The sequence below is a fragment of the Urocitellus parryii genome, chromosome 1 (assembly GCF_045843805.1).
Source record: "Urocitellus parryii isolate mUroPar1 chromosome 1, mUroPar1.hap1, whole genome shotgun sequence".
Classification (NCBI taxonomy): Eukaryota; Metazoa; Chordata; class Mammalia; order Rodentia; family Sciuridae; genus Urocitellus; species Urocitellus parryii.
The window spans coordinates 157,957,975-157,974,266 of NC_135531.1; the positions used below are offsets into that span (position 1 = coordinate 157,957,975).

The following is a 16,292-nucleotide window of genomic DNA, read 5'->3' on the forward strand; positions in this document are numbered from 1 at the left end:
TCTTGTGGCTGCTTATGGCCATTAAGGGTCATATAAAAGATAATGTGCATGGTTGGACTGGAACTGGCAATTGGTGTCTCCTTAGCAAAGATGATCACAGAATAAGGACATCTTCCGACATGGAGGAGAAGCCCTTTAATTAACTAGATCCATCAGAGAAGGCATGATTGTGACCTAGACGGTGTCTAACTGGGTTCTGCTGCTGAGAAAGACCCTGAAAATTACAATCCTAACACATATCAGATGGGAATAATGTATTTGAGTACCCACTATGTGCGTAGAGCAATTTACATACCTTATCTCACTTAGATTTACAGTTACAGGTGGGTCTGATCATAACATGAATTAGTCTAATATCTACACATCTCCTAGGAACAGTGAGATGAGCAGATCAATTCTAAAGCTGTTACCTGCTCTCTGAGCTCCCAAGACCTGCGCTGACACAGGGATACATCCAGACGGAGTGCAGCAAAAGCTCGCTTGGCCAACTCCTATTATTTCCCACTTGTGGTTGTTCTATCTGGTGCATAGAACTTTACATTCACACCAATAACAAAGGAAGGGCTTATTAGCTTTGATGACAGAGTCTAAGCTTACCCCTCGAACTTGGTTTGTGCTCTCTGGCACACTAATTAGGGATAAATGTAGGCCAGCTACTCTGAACAGCAGCAGTAATGGGTGGAGGTGGGCCGGACTGGAGATGGCCCTTCCCAAAGCCCGACCACTGGACTTCACTCGGATCAGCAGCCAGAACGAGGCCATGCTGGGAATATTTTCACCAAGGACATTGGGAAATGCTGGGCCCCGAGCTTCCCCCCAACTCCCCAAGAGCCCGCTTTTAAACATCAGGCAGCCGCCAAAGCCAGCTCTCCACTGGAAAGCACCCTCGGCAAGTTGTCCAGTCGCACTGAAGTGCGATCCCCTCTGCACACGGCAGGCTGGGGAGAGACGGCGCTTTCCCCCCCACCAGCCTGACCCAGGTCCCGCGAGTTTCCCCTGGGGAGAAAGTCCTAGGCTAACCAGCCTTCCAATCCCCTGTACCTTCATCTCTCCACCTTAAGCCAAAAGAGCCCTTTCTCCCTGGACTCTCTTCATTTGCAATGAATCGTCACTTAAGCTCCTTGGTCAAGAGAAGACTAAAACCCACCCCGTCATGCTCCTATTTCTGCAGAAACACTGGAGACCCCCGACCTGGTCAGCGCCTCTCCCCGACACGGGGCAGCAGCGCTCCTTCGCTAGCCATCTCTGATGCTGGAACTTCGGGGCACCTTCCTGCTGAGTCCAGAGGAGAAGTGGCGGAGGTGGCTGCTGGCTGGTGGCAGGATCCATGACACACTGAACTAATCGCCCCCTCTAGAGCGGCAGAGATGCCGGAGCCGCCTAAGTGAATCAATTTCACCCAGGAGCACTAAGAGGTCTAGATGTTTCCGCCTGCGGCTGAGACACTGCAGCGAAGCTCCAGCTCTGCCCTGCTGCCTGGGCACAGGCCAGCTGCCTTGCAGGATTGCTTTAGAGGCGGGAGGTCACCGAGTCCTAGTGATATGAAACACCTCCCAGGGTCCTTCTTTCCCCAGCCCCGGCATCTAGACAAACCATTCCCCAGACACATCTTTGCTTTGACCATCTTGGTCAAAAACATGGGACCAGAACAAGTCATAACTCAAACTTGTGTCACAGGACCGTGGCTTGTGTCACAATCATGTGGTGACTTCGTGGACCTTTGATTGTTGCACTGCATTTCTGATCATTTATTTCTGCCAGTAAATGTCCCCCACCTGAGAGAAGCAAGAGACACTCTCATCTCCATACGCCTCAATCTGTGCTGACCTAAGGTCACACTAAAACACACTGGCTTTGGCAGAAAGGGCGGCAGAAAGGGCACTGTCGATTAAAGAATTCTCGACTCGTTTGATCTTGAAAACCTGCCATCTATCTAAAAGGAGTAGCAGCTCTCAGAGATTTTTTTTAAGACTCTGTTTTTTCCAAACCTTTTCAGGACTAAAGTATAAATGAATGAGAAATGTATAAATTCAATTTTGCTTAAAGGGGGCAGAAGGGGTTTCAAGATTAAGAGAACAAATGCTTGGAGCAAAACATGATTTGAGTTTTATTGAACCAAGAAGACTGAAAAAAAAATATCTGGAGCCTTCAGAAAATCTTTATCACAGCTCAGCTAAGCACTCCCGGGACTCGTTGTTAAGTTTATAAAATTCAGAGCGGATGAGTTGTGTGCGCGCTGCAAGGGTCTAAGTGGCCTCAGCTGGAAGGATCTAAGCCTTAAGGTTTAAGGACCGAAAGACTTTTCCCCTCTGCCTCCTGCAGGTACCAACAAAGATCTTCACCCCAATTGTATGAGGGGAGGCTGTCAATCAAAATGGTGCTGACCTCCCCAGAGCAAACCCACCATGTTGAAGGGGAAGGAGGTGACATTTCTGAATGCCAGCAGTTCATCACTGACATAGTTTTCATGTAAACACCATAGTTCAGGCAACGCTGAACCACTGGTCATACTGGAAATGTGATTTCAAGAGGAAGCACAGCATTCTGTGCTTTTATGGACACTGTGTCATGTAAATCACATGCAGCTCTTCCCAATTTCCTTTGAGTACAGCTTTAGTAATCTCCCACAAGTTTTAATATGTTGTATTTTCATTGTCCTGTAGTTCCCAAGACTTTCTAATTTCCATGAGCTGTTGTTTTGATGCATGAGTTACTTAGAAATTAGATCTAAATTGCTTGATTTCTCACATTAGAGGATTTTCTGGTTTTCTTTTTTTGCTATTGATATCTTGATTAATTTCAGCCTGGGTAGAAAATATTCTGAAACTCCAACTCTTCAAACTTTATTGAGACTGCCTGAGTGCAGGGGGCAAGCTTCATCTCAGTTACTCTGGAAACTGAGGCAGGAGGCTCATTGCCAGTTCAACACCAACTCTGTTTTAAAATAAAAAATTGAAAGGGCTGGGGATGTGGCTCAGTAGTAGAGTGCCCCTGGTTCAATTCCCAGTACTACTACTACTACTACTACTAATAATAATAATAATAATAATAATAATATTTGTTTTGCAAAACATAGAGGTTGACTGACTGTGCCTCAGGAAATGATCAATTTTTGGTAAATATTCTACATGCACTTGGAAAACAATGTGAAGTGGTCTATGATTGTTGGGTAAAGAGCTCTCTATAGATCAGTGGGGCCAAGTTCATTGTTAGCTCAGACCTTCTGTGTTGATATTGATTTTTTTATAGTCTGCTTGTTTTATCAATTGCATTAAGGGGTGTTTTCAAATCTCTAATGTGATTGTGAAGATGTTATTTCTTCAGTCCCGTCAGTCTTTGCTTTACAGGCATTCAGAAGCTGGGTTGCAGTGTGTGCTGATTCACGGTTGCTGTATCTCCCAACTGAGGGAGCCTTTCACAACAGGAAGCCCCTCCCCATCTTTACCAAAGCTTCTCAACTTGACTTTTCCTTCATCCGCTGTGCACATGGCCATGCCGGCTTTTCTGGATTCAGGCTTGCAGGGCACCAAGGCCTGATCTTTTTTTTTTTTTTTTAAGAGAGAGAAAATTTCAATATTTATTTCTCGGCGGACACAACATCTTTGTTTGTATGTGGTGCTGAGGATCGAACCCGGGCTGCACGCATGCCAGGCGAGCACGCTACCGCCTGAGCCACATCCCCAGCCCAGAAGGGCTGATCTTTTCCAGCAGTTTCTCTTACCTTGTCTGAGCTGACGCGTAGCAAGTAGTTAGGGTTTTATCTGACGCATGGTGTCCTGTGTTGGAGATTTCCTATTTCTCTTTGGACATTAGCAGTTTAGCGGTTGCTTTTCCCTGTGGTTTTCTTGGGGTTTAACCTGCTTGGGGTTTGTAGTGCTTATTGAATCTGTGGCCTCATATATTTCATCCATTTATAAAACTTTCATTTATGATCTCTATCACTCTTTATAATCATTCCTCCCTTTGGGGACTGCAATTATATGTCAGAAATTTTCATTGCATTCCATATATCACTTATGCTCTTACCTAAATTTTCCATTCTTTTCTCTCTCTCTCTCTCTCTCTCTCTCTCTCTCTCTCTCTCTCTGTCTGTATGTTTTTCTATTGCTCCATCTACCAAATTCTCTCTTCCTCCATGTCTAACCTGCTGTTAAATTGGTCTATTTAGTTGGTAAATTGGGGTAATATATTTTTCAATTCTAAAATGTTGAATTGCCTTTTAATATACCCTGGTTCTCTGGTGGAATTTTCCCAGCCTCTTTACCTATTTTCTCAAGGATATGTTCACCGTATTTTAAAGTCCATGCCCGATTGTGCCAGTCAGAGCCTGGATCACCTGTAGATCAATATTCTATTGTAGAAAATATTCTATTTTCTTCCTCTTGCCCCATCTCTTAACATGCCTGGAAAATTTGCATTGAATAGTGGATAGTAGAATAAAAAAAATGTGTCAACTATGTGGTTGAGTCTTCAACTTCTGGAAGGTGCTGGGGTGAAGGAAGATCCACTTGTTTGGGCAGGAGCTTCACTATTGGCCCTCCGATACCTTCACACTGATGGCTGAGACCCTCTCTCCTAGCTGTTCTCGGTGGAGTTCAGCTCTGCTGCAAGAGAACTCACTGTTCGGGGGTCTTTCAACTTCTGCACCTTTGCATGTGCTGTTCCCTTGTCCCTCTTCCTTCAAGACTCAATGGCTTCTCTCCTCCCCTGAAGCCTTCTCTGGCGGCATCCCTCCCCACCAGTTCCATGCCACCCCAGTGGCATTGATTAGGAGCTTCTCCCCTCTGCCTCCAGTTCTTGGGCTTATCCACACTGCATTGGAATGACTTGCTGATGAAGAGTTTGAGGCCAGCAGTCCAGAGAACCCCCCCCCCAGGGGTGTTATATTTGGCATACGCTGCGTGTATTAAATGCTAAGTGCATTGATCACATCTAAGAACTAGGAAGCACAATCTTTTACTTATGATGTCTTTTGGAAAGTCTAGACTCACTGGGCTCACCCCCTCTCAAGGGGCAACTGCTCTCCAGTCCTCAGTCCTGCCACTCTGTCTGTCCACCCATCACTGTACTCATCCAAACCCCCTGCCAATCCCAAATGGCATTTGTGTTTGCAACCCTGATCTATGTGTGGGCCTCCCCCCAGTTCAAGAATTATACATGTTAGACCTTGTGTTCTTTCACCCCTTTCCTAGTACCTACCACATGCACATGCCTGAGGTGCTGAGAAAGTCAGTCCATATTTGTAAACTTCTCTCTATCAAAACACTACCTAAGCACTTCACCCAGGGCAGTGAAGCTTCTCTAAAATAGTCTCACCATGGATACTTGACATGATGCATGTTAAAAACCACAGGACTGTGTGACCCAGGGTGGACCCTAATGTTAAACCGTGGACTTCCATTATCATGATCTTGTTGACATTGGCTCATCAAATATTACAAATATACCATCCCAATTCCAGATTTTCATAATAGGAGACCCTGGCGTAGGGGGTGTATAGGGCTGCTCTGTAATTTCTGTGCCATTTTTCTGTAAACCTAGTATTGCTCTAAAAATATAGTCTATTAGTACAAATCGATCAATGAATGTATACAAATACCTCTGACCAGAGTAATCAAACTAAATCTAACAAAATAAGTCTCTCCCAAGGCATGCAAGTCAGAAGACATGGATACCCAGCTATGCGTACTAGCACTTTTAGGAGCAGCAGGGAAATAAACCATCCCTGCTTGGGGTTGTGAGTTGGGGGTGGGCACTAAGACACAGTATATATGGTAGCTGTGCCACTACACTCTTAGTCAGGGATGCTGGCAAAACAGGAGGAGGTTCAAATGACAACTCACAGGGAGAACCAGATGACCACCAAACACACCAGAAAAGGCCAACAGGAGGCATCGACTGAACCCACCCAGCTCCCCCAGACCACTGGTGGTTCTCCAGGCCTGATGTTTTGTCCTGTGTCTTGTATATGATGTAACAGAGCTTAGAGGCCACACATCTTAATGCATGACCTCTTCTCTCCAATAGTTGTTCCATCTTCTGCATTTGAGTCACTTCAAACACTTAATAAGGGATGAGAGAAGCCAAGGCTTATAGATTGTAAGCTTCAAGGGAGCAGGAAACAGAGTTATTTTCTCATTAATATATACATAGTAGAACGTCCCTGATAATTGTTGGCAAGAAAGTAAATCACCCTGCAAGATATTCAGCTTTGAATCACGATCAGAGGTGGGTAACGGGGGCTTCCTCGTGGAGGGAATCTTGTAAGCCACTCCTCCATCCCACACATGGGTATTTCTGAGGACCCATCCACATCCGTGCATCCTCTGCCGAGTGCCATCCCATCTCTCTCTGGGCTGCATGGCTGCATGGCTGAGGGCATGGCTGAGGGCATATGCTCCCGGAGCCTGCTGGGAGGTGACTCATGGCTCTTGCCTGTTCTGACCATGGGCGAAGGATGGAGAAGTCAGTCCTGCTCTGCTCCTGAGATGGTGACCCGCACATTCTCAGAGGGGCAATAAAAATGTGTTTTGTTTTTTCATTGAATGGATTTGGTAAAATGTTTTCTTACTTTTTCCTAGACATCGCCTGGTGGTATTACCAGTATCAGAGAGGTAAAAAAAAAAAAAAAAAAAAACCCACTTTAAATTAACTTGCGTACTTTGGTCATATTAGTTGCAAAGGAAGAGCTTCTTGATGAAGCATCTATTGTGCAATTAGTCTTCTCATTCACCCACTTTCTGTGCCCCTTGTTAGCAAATTTGACCTGCATAGAAAAAGTTGGGAATATTCTTTTAGAGATAAGTCCTAGGAAAGGCTTTGCTTCTCCTTAGAAACTGACATATTTTCTTTTCATGAGCAACATGACGTACATAAAACTCAGAGCTAATTTGTGGCTGGAGTGTAGTAACTGCATAGGACAAATGGCCTGAATTTCTGTGTTCCCTTTTCCCTTCTTGTCAACATTTCCTGAGGTAGTTTTTCTCTATTTTACTACATTTATTTCTTATGATCAGCTTCAAGTTCTAGGGCAACAAAGTGGGTGTGTTGAAATAGACTGTGGGGGAGGGGATATGCAGACAGAGGGTGGGATAAGGAGGTTCAGACCTGAGAACCCAAACTCATTCGTCCCCAGGGCTAGGCAGGTAGCTTCAGTGGATTAAAAGAGGCAGCACTGAACCAGAGGGAGCCCAGAGGCTCCGGCTGCCCAGATGAGACAGTCTCTGCCCAGCTCCAGTGGACAGTGACCTGGCAAATTTGAGACCTAAGTTGTCAAATAATCACATTTTTTTCAAAAGAAATCAAGAATCCAACCTGACACATGAATCTCTCACTGTAAACATTGGCAACCAATGAAAAGCACATGTTTTGCAATGAGACCTCTCATTGGGCTGGATTCAGCCCACAGGCCACCATTTGCAACCTCAAAATAAGGGGTGGGCATGAAGTCCAACCCAGACACCCCTCCCTAGAGAAGCAACCTTCAGCCCCAGGGGAAGGAGGCAGCCAGGATCTTTGGTCATGGCCGTGTTCAGGAGTCTCACAAGAAACATCTCACCGGGGAGAAGACCGTAGCCGCACAGTCTGAGGGTCTAATTTACACTCAGGCGTGGGGCTTATTAGGAACAGGACTACCTCAGGCTGGTTAAAACCAGCTTGCAAATTGCACTGGAAGGAAGCAGAAGCCACTGTGGGGACCCGTAGCCCCAACAAAAGAGCTGGGACTGTCTGGATTTGGGGTCCAGCTCTGTCACAGTTTGCCTATGTGACCTAGGACACAGATATAAACTAGTTAGTGACAGAGCTTGTAAGACATATTTGCTAGAAGCCCTAGCATGGGCCCCTGTGTGTTTTAAAGACACAGAAACTCAGGAAGGTGTAGGCAAACAATGCAGAGTTTGCTGTCTCTTAATCTGAGAGGGTCTAACGCTCTCATCCTACTCTCAGAATAGCCCGAAACCCTGAGTCATGGACTATTCTGTGTGGGAATCTGTGCAGCACCCTCTGGTGGGTTATTCCATCTCATAATTACCCCCAGTGGGAGAGATTATCACTTGGTGAGTCACTCAGACAGAAAATCACCTGAACCGATTGGGTAATTGTCTTCTAAGTCCTACATGGGAAGGGTGGGGACCTTCTCACCCCTCCCCAACACCAAGTTGCATAAAAACATTTGAATAAAGAGAAGTTGTTCAAATTGATTCTTGTTAGGGAGTCATTTCCACAGTATTAAATCTCTGATTTAAGTTCCTAATATCCACAAGCAATTCCCCAGCCTCTGAACCCCCAAAATGTGAATTCCATTTTGTCCCTGCTCTTTTCAGACAGAAAAATCAAATAACAATGATTTGTTAAAGCAAATGAAAGCAAAAGCTCGGTGAGCACTATCCAAACACCCAGATGGGACTGAGACTGGATCTGTTGCATATGGAAATTGATCCTGCCGTGCAGACAGCAGGCAAATCATTTATTAATAACTTCCGGTTCCACCTTAATGAAGTGGGTCCAGTCGTTGATGTTTCAATAATTACTTAGTGCATTTTTAATAAAGATGATAGGAAGCAAGTAACATTTCTGAATCGGATTCTTTCTAACTTTTGCAAAGAAATTTCCCTGAGCTAGGAAAGAATTTGGTTCCATGAAGAATAAGGAATGAGACCCCACTGCAAAAAAGAGTTTCATGCTTTTGGATAAGTGAAAACTCAACAGGTAGACTTGATACCTTCAAAACTGCATCGTTTTTTCTAAAAATTCCTTATTTATATTTTAATTTGATTTTTGCTGCTTCCCCTTCCTTTACTGGGCCCATGCTGACAGCAAGGGGTAATAAGAGGGATACTAAAACCTCTGTGGCCTCTTCTAAAGTTTCTTTGGAATATATGCACAGTTTTTTAAAAAAAAAAATTAAAGAATGTATGCACAGTTAAATATATGTGCATTTTTACGAAAGGCGTATTGGATCTAATAGTAGGAGATTTAAACCAATATTTGATTTCTGTTTTCAAATGAGTTTAAAATATACATAAAATATATGTAAGCATCCTAGATTAGACTTATGTGGATTTTTTTCATTTTCTCTTTTTTTTCCTTCTATTTCCTGAGAATCGGCCCTTTCATTTACATAGAAATGTTCCAGTGTTTAGATAATTGCTACTTATCTCATTAGCTACAAACATAACATTAAAGGCTCTGCAAGAATTATGAAGAAATGGGCCACTTGCCACTACATTGTATAAACAGAGTGCCTTATTTATATTGGATCATCTGCCTCATTCCCAAAAGGATAAGGTGATATGTGTTGTTGCCCAGCACATAAGAAAAGATATCAATTAGGAATTGTTACCAAGTTATTGTAGCCTTATCCCTTACCTTTGGGGATATGTACAAAATGCAAACTTCCTTTGATGGATTCCTTTCTCACTGGAATCAAAATCTGAAAAGGGAAAGTAACAATTGCAGAGCTAATCTGTCACAAAGAGATCAACCCTGATGAGAGAAGTGCATAGAATTTAAAGCACCTGCTCAGCCCTTTCTCCCACAGGGACGATCAGCCTCTCATGGGTATGACGATGACATGATGTGTGTGTTCCAGACGCCCATCCATCTCTTTGCTAGTTTTGCAAGTTCAGATTTACAGTTGTTCACTCCATGGGTCTGATGATGTCTGTCTGCGTGACATGGGTAGGCATGGAAGGTCAAGTGGTTATTGGTTCTTGATTGGAATAAATTTATTGAAAGCATTCCAGCAGAGCCCAAAGGAAAAGAGTCACTTATGCCTCTGATAATAAAGCATCTGGAAGGTTCCACTAATTCATGAGTGTTGTGATCCTTCAATGCAAAGTGGACAAATTGCTGGCTTTACTGGGCACTTTCTAAACAGCTAGTGCAACACTGTTACCACATGTAGTACCCTCTAAGGAAGAACAAAAGCAACTCTCAATGGTTTGGGGCCCTTCAAATGCTACCAGAGCTTTTATTTATACAAAGTAGCTCTTATTGAAGTCATTTTCCTAGTACTTAAGAATATCTTGCAGATACTATGAAACAATACCATGTAAAATGCAGATTTTTAAATTAGCATGTAACAGTCCACAATTAGAACTTTTAACTAAGTCATGCTAGTCTTCCTGCAGGTGTCCCATGCCGGGAGACTTCAATTTTCTCTATAGATTTGCTCCCTTTGCTGATGGGAGAGTGTTTGTCCTTCTGCCGGCTTACCTGTGTCTGCAGATTCAGAAGGTCCAGCGGGCAGCAATTTGAATATGCTATAAGGATGTTTGGAAAGGAAGGAAATCGGTTTCACATCCACCCTCCTTTCCCTACCTCCCTGTCACAGCTGACACTCCCTCCCTTTTGGCATCTGTCACACCTAGAGTCACAGAGTAGACAGATGGTGAGACAGACAGTACTGGTCAGGGAAGTGGGGTTCCGGGTGGACCCCAACCCACCACCCACCTATGTCCCACACCATGACCTCCATCTTTGGACAGTCCAGACTGTGGCCTGACAAGAGTGGCCTCTGAGGTCATGCTCCAATGCCGTCCCCTCTGGTTCCAGATAAAATTGAAGATGAGCTGGAGATGACCATAGTGTGCCACCGGCCTGAAGGACTGGAGCAGCTCGAGGCCCAGACCAACTTCACCAAGAGGGAGCTGCAAGTGCTCTACCGAGGCTTCAAAAACGTAAGATGGGGCAGGCACACGGGCTCTGCATGGGCTGATGCCTCCCAGTGTCATGGGAGCCCCCAAGGGAGTGTCCCAGATTTGTGGTTGTGCAAGGGAGGCCACCAGGGCAAAGGGGGCACAAGATCAGCTCCAGGTGAGGGCAGTCAGCTGGCGGCCAGAAACTCCACAGGGTGGCGCCACCATGGGAGACTGCCCTGTCCTGAGCCAGCCTCGGCTGCAGGTACTCACACCCTCATCTTGGTGCAATTGAGCTCGCTCACTTAGCTAATCAAGCTCACACGGGCTGACGTGTCAGCCTGAATGTCCCTGTATTCGTGGACCATGAAATACAGACTGATAGTGGGACCAGACACCCCTCTCCTCTTGCTGGAACCTCTTCCTGTGAGCTACACAGGAAGCCAAGGGGTAACTGGGGGTGGAGTCAGGGGCAGGGAGTTAGTAGTAGCTACATTAATACATCCTGCCATCTCGGGGAAGTAAGTATCAAGAGTTCTCAGGGTCCATCCTGGATACTGGTTTTATTTTATTTTGTTTTTTTAAGCTTAAATCTCAATGCAAACTTCTTCCCAAATCCTGGGGTGGATTGGGTTAGAGGGAGGTGCTCCTGTCACCCTCCTCCAGGTGCAGCCTACAGGCGGAACTTGGTCAATTCCAAACTGAGCACAGTCTCAGTGTTCCCAAGGCTGTTAGGGATTCCCATACCTCCTGAAGGTATCTGACAATCCTGGGGCACCTACCCTCCTACTGAGCTCTGGTTGTGCCTGTCCTATACCTGGCTTGCTGCCCTTGGGCCTCTCCCTTGCGATCTTGAAGAGGCAGCTGAAGGAAGAGGCAGCTGGATGGCAGCAGATGGCACAGTGTCCAGAACAGAGGCGAATCGACATGGGTTGGCATCGACCGTGGTTCTGTGCCACATCATACATTAAGTTTACAATTCTCAAATATGTCAATGAAGTCGACATGAAAATGGGTTGGAAATCATAATCTTGAACTTATGTGTTATTATATTAATATTATAATAATTATGTTCTGATTTTAAAATTATATGATATAGCATACACTATGTTAAGTTTTTATAGGTGGTCCACCTCGAGACGATGGGTTAAACTGCCCAACAACCTTGTTGGGAAAATTGGCCCCCTTTCTACAGGTCAAGATGTTGGGGATCAGAGACTGACATGACCCTAGTCACAAAGCTTAGAAATGCTTTAACCAGGATCCAAAACCATGTTGTTTAACCCTGAAGCCCCAATTCTTTCCCCTGTGCGACGTCCATTCTCAGATGACATCTCATCATTTTGCAAAGCAGGTTTGGTCCTAAGGTGGGATTACGTCCCAGACACCCGCCTGAGAGACACAGAAATGCATGGGTGCTGTGCAGGGCTGCCCACCAGGGATCAGAGGAACCTGGACCCCAAGGGTGGGTCCAGGCTCCTCTCCTGGGGCGGACCCCCAGACATGTCCCACTGACTCTCTCCCTCCACCCAGGAGTGCCCCAGTGGCGTGGTCAATGAAGAGACCTTCAAGCAGATCTATGCCCAGTTCTTTCCTCATGGAGGTGAGTCTGACATTGATGAAGGCCCTCTCTGCTCCCTCTCCAGTGGGCACCGTCCCTTCCTCCAAGTCCACCCTCCTTTCCTGTCTCCTCCTTATTAAAGCTGTGGGGTTCTCTAAAGCGTCAACAGAAAAGAACACTGAAAGGACCCACTCCAGGAGGGGAGGGAGGTGGGTGGCGTCCCTCAGAGGTCTCCTGGCAGCTCCGGAAAGCAGATATTGTGACCCCAGAAGGAACAAGCGAGTTTCAGAGACCCTGGGCATGTTACCAGGACCACGCCTTAGTGCATGGCAGACAGGGGGATCCCAGAAGTGCCTGGGGCCAAGCTTTCCACACCGGCTCCTCCAGGGGGCCAGACTCTTTCTGAGACCAGCCAGAAGTTTGGGAAAGAAGTTTAGCAACTGCTAGAAACTATAAAATAGACGAGTCCACCAAGATACGGACAGCACAAAGTCATGCTTATGAAGCTGCATAGCAAGGGTACTGGACCCCCGGCACCTGCTCCATCACCTACCTGATCCTTAGGAACAGCTCTGGCCCCAGGGACCTAGGGCCACATTAGCGGTCCCTCCTGAGACTTCTGTGTGTCATATGCCACCTTGCATTCTGTCCCCAGGAGCCATCTCCTGCAGAATCCTGTCCCTGGATCTGGACAATACAGAGATCCAAGTCCCAAACACGTTACAGGCCCTGCTGACCATGGGCCTCCTCAGCAGCAGACGGTGCTTCCCTAGGTGCCCAGCACAGGCCCCAACCCAAGTTGAGGGAACCGGTTTCTTGACCTCTGTTGAGCTGTCTTTGTTAGGCTTTGCTGGGTGGCAGGTGGGGCTCTAGTTTAACATACTTCTTCAAAAATGTCAAGACATAGGTCTTACTACATGGATGTCCAGAGAGGTTGCTTTGGATGCCTCCAGACACACAGCTCTGTTGTAACAGAGCTGCCACCCAAGCCAGGTCTCGGCTCCTGAGCAAAGGCTGTTTCTATAGCACCACGTGGCTGCTCAGACCCTCACGCAGTCGCCAGCCAGCCAGCCAGCCACCAGAGGCTACATGCACAGGGAGACCAGAATCATCTCAAGATGGCTAGAGGAGGAGCAAGGGCATGTCCCACTGTTTACTAGAACCACCCACCTGAACCCCAGGGGTTGAGCCAGTGGGCTTCAGCCCACCAGTCTCTCCTTTCTGTCGCCCTGTCCTTCTGGCCAAAACCCTGCCTCTGTGTTTAAAGCCCCCTCCCCCGTGCAGAGCCTCAGCTCCTCACCTGCCCCCTCTCTGCCTGCAGACGCCAGCACCTACGCCCATTACCTCTTCAACGCCTTCGACACCACCCAGGCGGGCTCCGTGAAGTTCGAGGTATGCTAGTCTCTTGGGTACATTCTGGGAGTCCCCTGCTTCCTGTTGCCTCTCCCTCTAAGTCACAGGGTCCTGGGGGGAATGGGTCACATCAGGGAAAGCTCTCAGTCAAAACAAAGAAACTTTATCCATGTGATGAACATTTCCTAAAGAGAGAGAGAAGCAAATCTCCCCACTCTCCAGGTCCTCGAGGACTTGGGGTCTGAGCCTGACAAGTTTAAGCGTTCACTTGCCCGCTGGACTCAGCGTTGTGCATTGGCCATCTCCTGGAATCCTCACAATACCCCTTCAGTGCTGGGCTGAGTTGCTTCCTGTCATTTTCCTGATGAGGAAAGTAAGGCAAAGACAGGCTGAGCAGCTCTGCCAAGGTTGGAGAGCTAGCAGGTGGCGGAGGCAGGCGGAAACATGGGCAGCCATAGTCCCTGTCCAGAGTCCCCGCCGGGAGTTGCTAGAGCATGACAAGCACAGGATCGCAAACCTGGGGTCAGTCTGGAATGGAGGTGGCTTACTTAACTGCCTGGGGGTGACTCACAATGCAGAGCTCTGTTCTCCCCCAAGGGGCACCTTCCTCACAGGGGGCAGCGTGGGCAGTGCCCAGAGGGAGCTCCTCAGCCAGCTTGGCCATAACCTTTGGGCACACCAGATGGGAGGGAGAGATGTCATTCTATAAAAGCCCCACGGAGTCTGACCCACAGAGCCGGCTGCCCACCCAGCAGCTTGGTGGCTCACCCACTCCTGTCTCTTCTGCTTCAGGACTTTGTAACTGCTCTGTCGATTTTACTGAGAGGAACTGTCCATGAGAAACTAAGGTGGACATTTAATTTGTATGACATCAATAAAGATGGATACATAAACAAAGAGGTAAGTGAGCTGAGAGCAGGGGCTGACGGGGACAATGGAGGTGCCAAGAGACTAGAAAGCAACTCCCAGACATGAGGATAAAATTATCTGAATGACGCAGCAGATTCACTTTGGGGCCACAGGGCTGGTCCCAGAAAAATGAACAAGGTGTCTTTGACTACCCCCACTGCTGGCCCTGCCCTGTTCCCAGGTGCTGGAGAGAGGATTCGGCAGCCTCCTGTGTCCTGGGCCACACAGATTCGGTTCACACCACCCATGATTTGTTTTAGTGAAGGCCTCCTCCTTATAGGGGACGTGCAATTTTAGCCAGTTAGCAGCCACACTTTAGAGCCCAAAGCTGAAATGGTGAAATGACAGGCAGTCCCTAAAGAGAAAAGAGATTTTTAAAGAAGAGGGGACTACCATGGGATCGCCCCAGCACAGCGTCACCTAAATAAAGCCAGAGAAAGGAAGAAGGGAGCTGTCACTGTCTTTAAAGAAATCATGCCAATCAATCCTGGAATCATTGATTGACACTTAGAGCCTCAATACGCGTTCAGCTGATGAGATGCTCACAGGCCTGTCTCAAAACTCACTGTGATTGATGTCTGCTTGAGTTGAGCATCCGAGGCATCCCATTTGCTGAGCTCCTATGAGCCAGGCATGCTGCCCAGAGGTTGGACATCCTCTCTGACCTTCACCTCAGCCCTGCCAGGTTCTCTTGGTAAGGAGAGAACACTGATGCTCAGAAGATTTCCTTAACTTCATTCCTCATTCATTCCGTCTCGTGCTGCTCAACACCTGTGTGAGGGTTCCCAGGTGTTCTAGGTGCTGGAGAGAAAGAGGCAAACCATCAGACCCGGCTTGCTCCCACAGAGCAGCATGGAGGAGGGACAGTAAACAGGCCCAATGCAGACAGATAGGTAGATGTCTTAGCAGGGACGGTGGCAAAGGCGACTAAGATGGTGTTGCCACACTGGTGCCAGATATGCAAAAGCCAGGAAAAGTGTTCCTGCAAAAGGAACAGCCACTTGAGAGGCTCTGAGGCAAGACAGAGCTCCTTGGAAGACACCTTTAGGGAAGTAGAATTGCAGGGCCAGGGTGCAGCTCAGGGGTGGAGCACTTACCTCGCATGCTTGAGGCCCAGGGATAGGTCCTCAGCACTGAAAAGGCAGGGGGCAAATGGAAGCCAGAGACTCAGAGAAAAGGCTTTTAAGTTCTATATCTTACAAAAGGTGGGTGTCCAAAATATAAAATGAATGTTTATAATTCAATAAGAAGATAACTCAGTTAAAAGTAGGTAAAAAAGCTGAACAGATACTTCAAAAAGGAAGATCAGTGAATGGCTAATAAGCCCATGAAAAATTTCTCCATATCTCTGGCCTTCAAAAAATGCAAATTATAACTGTAACAAAATATAATTATACACCCAGCAGAATGGCTGCCATGAAAAAGACCACTTGCTGGAAGGATGTGGAGCAATAGAAACTCGTGCAGGCTGGTGGGATGTAAGATGACACAGACATGCAGAAAATGTCTCAGCATCTTTGATAAAGTTCAACATGCAATTAACATAGGATCCAGAAAACCCACCTTCAGAGATTTACTCAAAATATGTAAAAAATATGTAATTCCAAAAGCAGAGCTATTCATAGCAGCTTTCTTCATAACAGCCCCCAAACAGAAAACAACCCAAATAATGTCTGCTAACTGGACAATGGATAAACATATTGTGGTGTGTCCATGCAATGGGTTACCACTCGGCAGTAAGAGGAAACACACGATGTTGCCAGCATCAGTGGCCCTGAGTCCCATGAACCAGTGGATGAAGATAATTCAGTTATACTGTATGATTCCAT

The 16,292-nt window shown here is 46.6% G+C and overlaps 1 protein-coding gene across 5 annotated transcripts in view; it reads left to right on the forward strand.

Annotated features, from left to right (window-relative positions):
* The window catches only part of Kcnip1 (potassium voltage-gated channel interacting protein 1), a 318,927-nt gene that overhangs the window by 294,466 nt on the left and 8,169 nt on the right, over positions 1-16,292 (forward strand). For 3 of the 5 annotated variants that reach the window (XM_026401314.2, XM_026401315.1, XM_026401316.2), the window contains 4 exons: positions 10,558-10,682; positions 12,174-12,243; positions 13,523-13,593; positions 14,347-14,454. In XM_026401314.2, coding sequence (XP_026257099.1) covers positions 10,558-10,682; positions 12,174-12,243; positions 13,523-13,593; positions 14,347-14,454 — 374 coding nt within the window. Of the gene's footprint in view, positions 1-6,581; positions 6,615-10,557; positions 10,683-12,173; positions 12,244-13,522; positions 13,594-14,346; positions 14,455-16,292 lie in introns of all 5 variants that reach the window. The other 2 variants (XM_026401310.1, XM_026401311.1) reach the window with 1 other exon arrangement.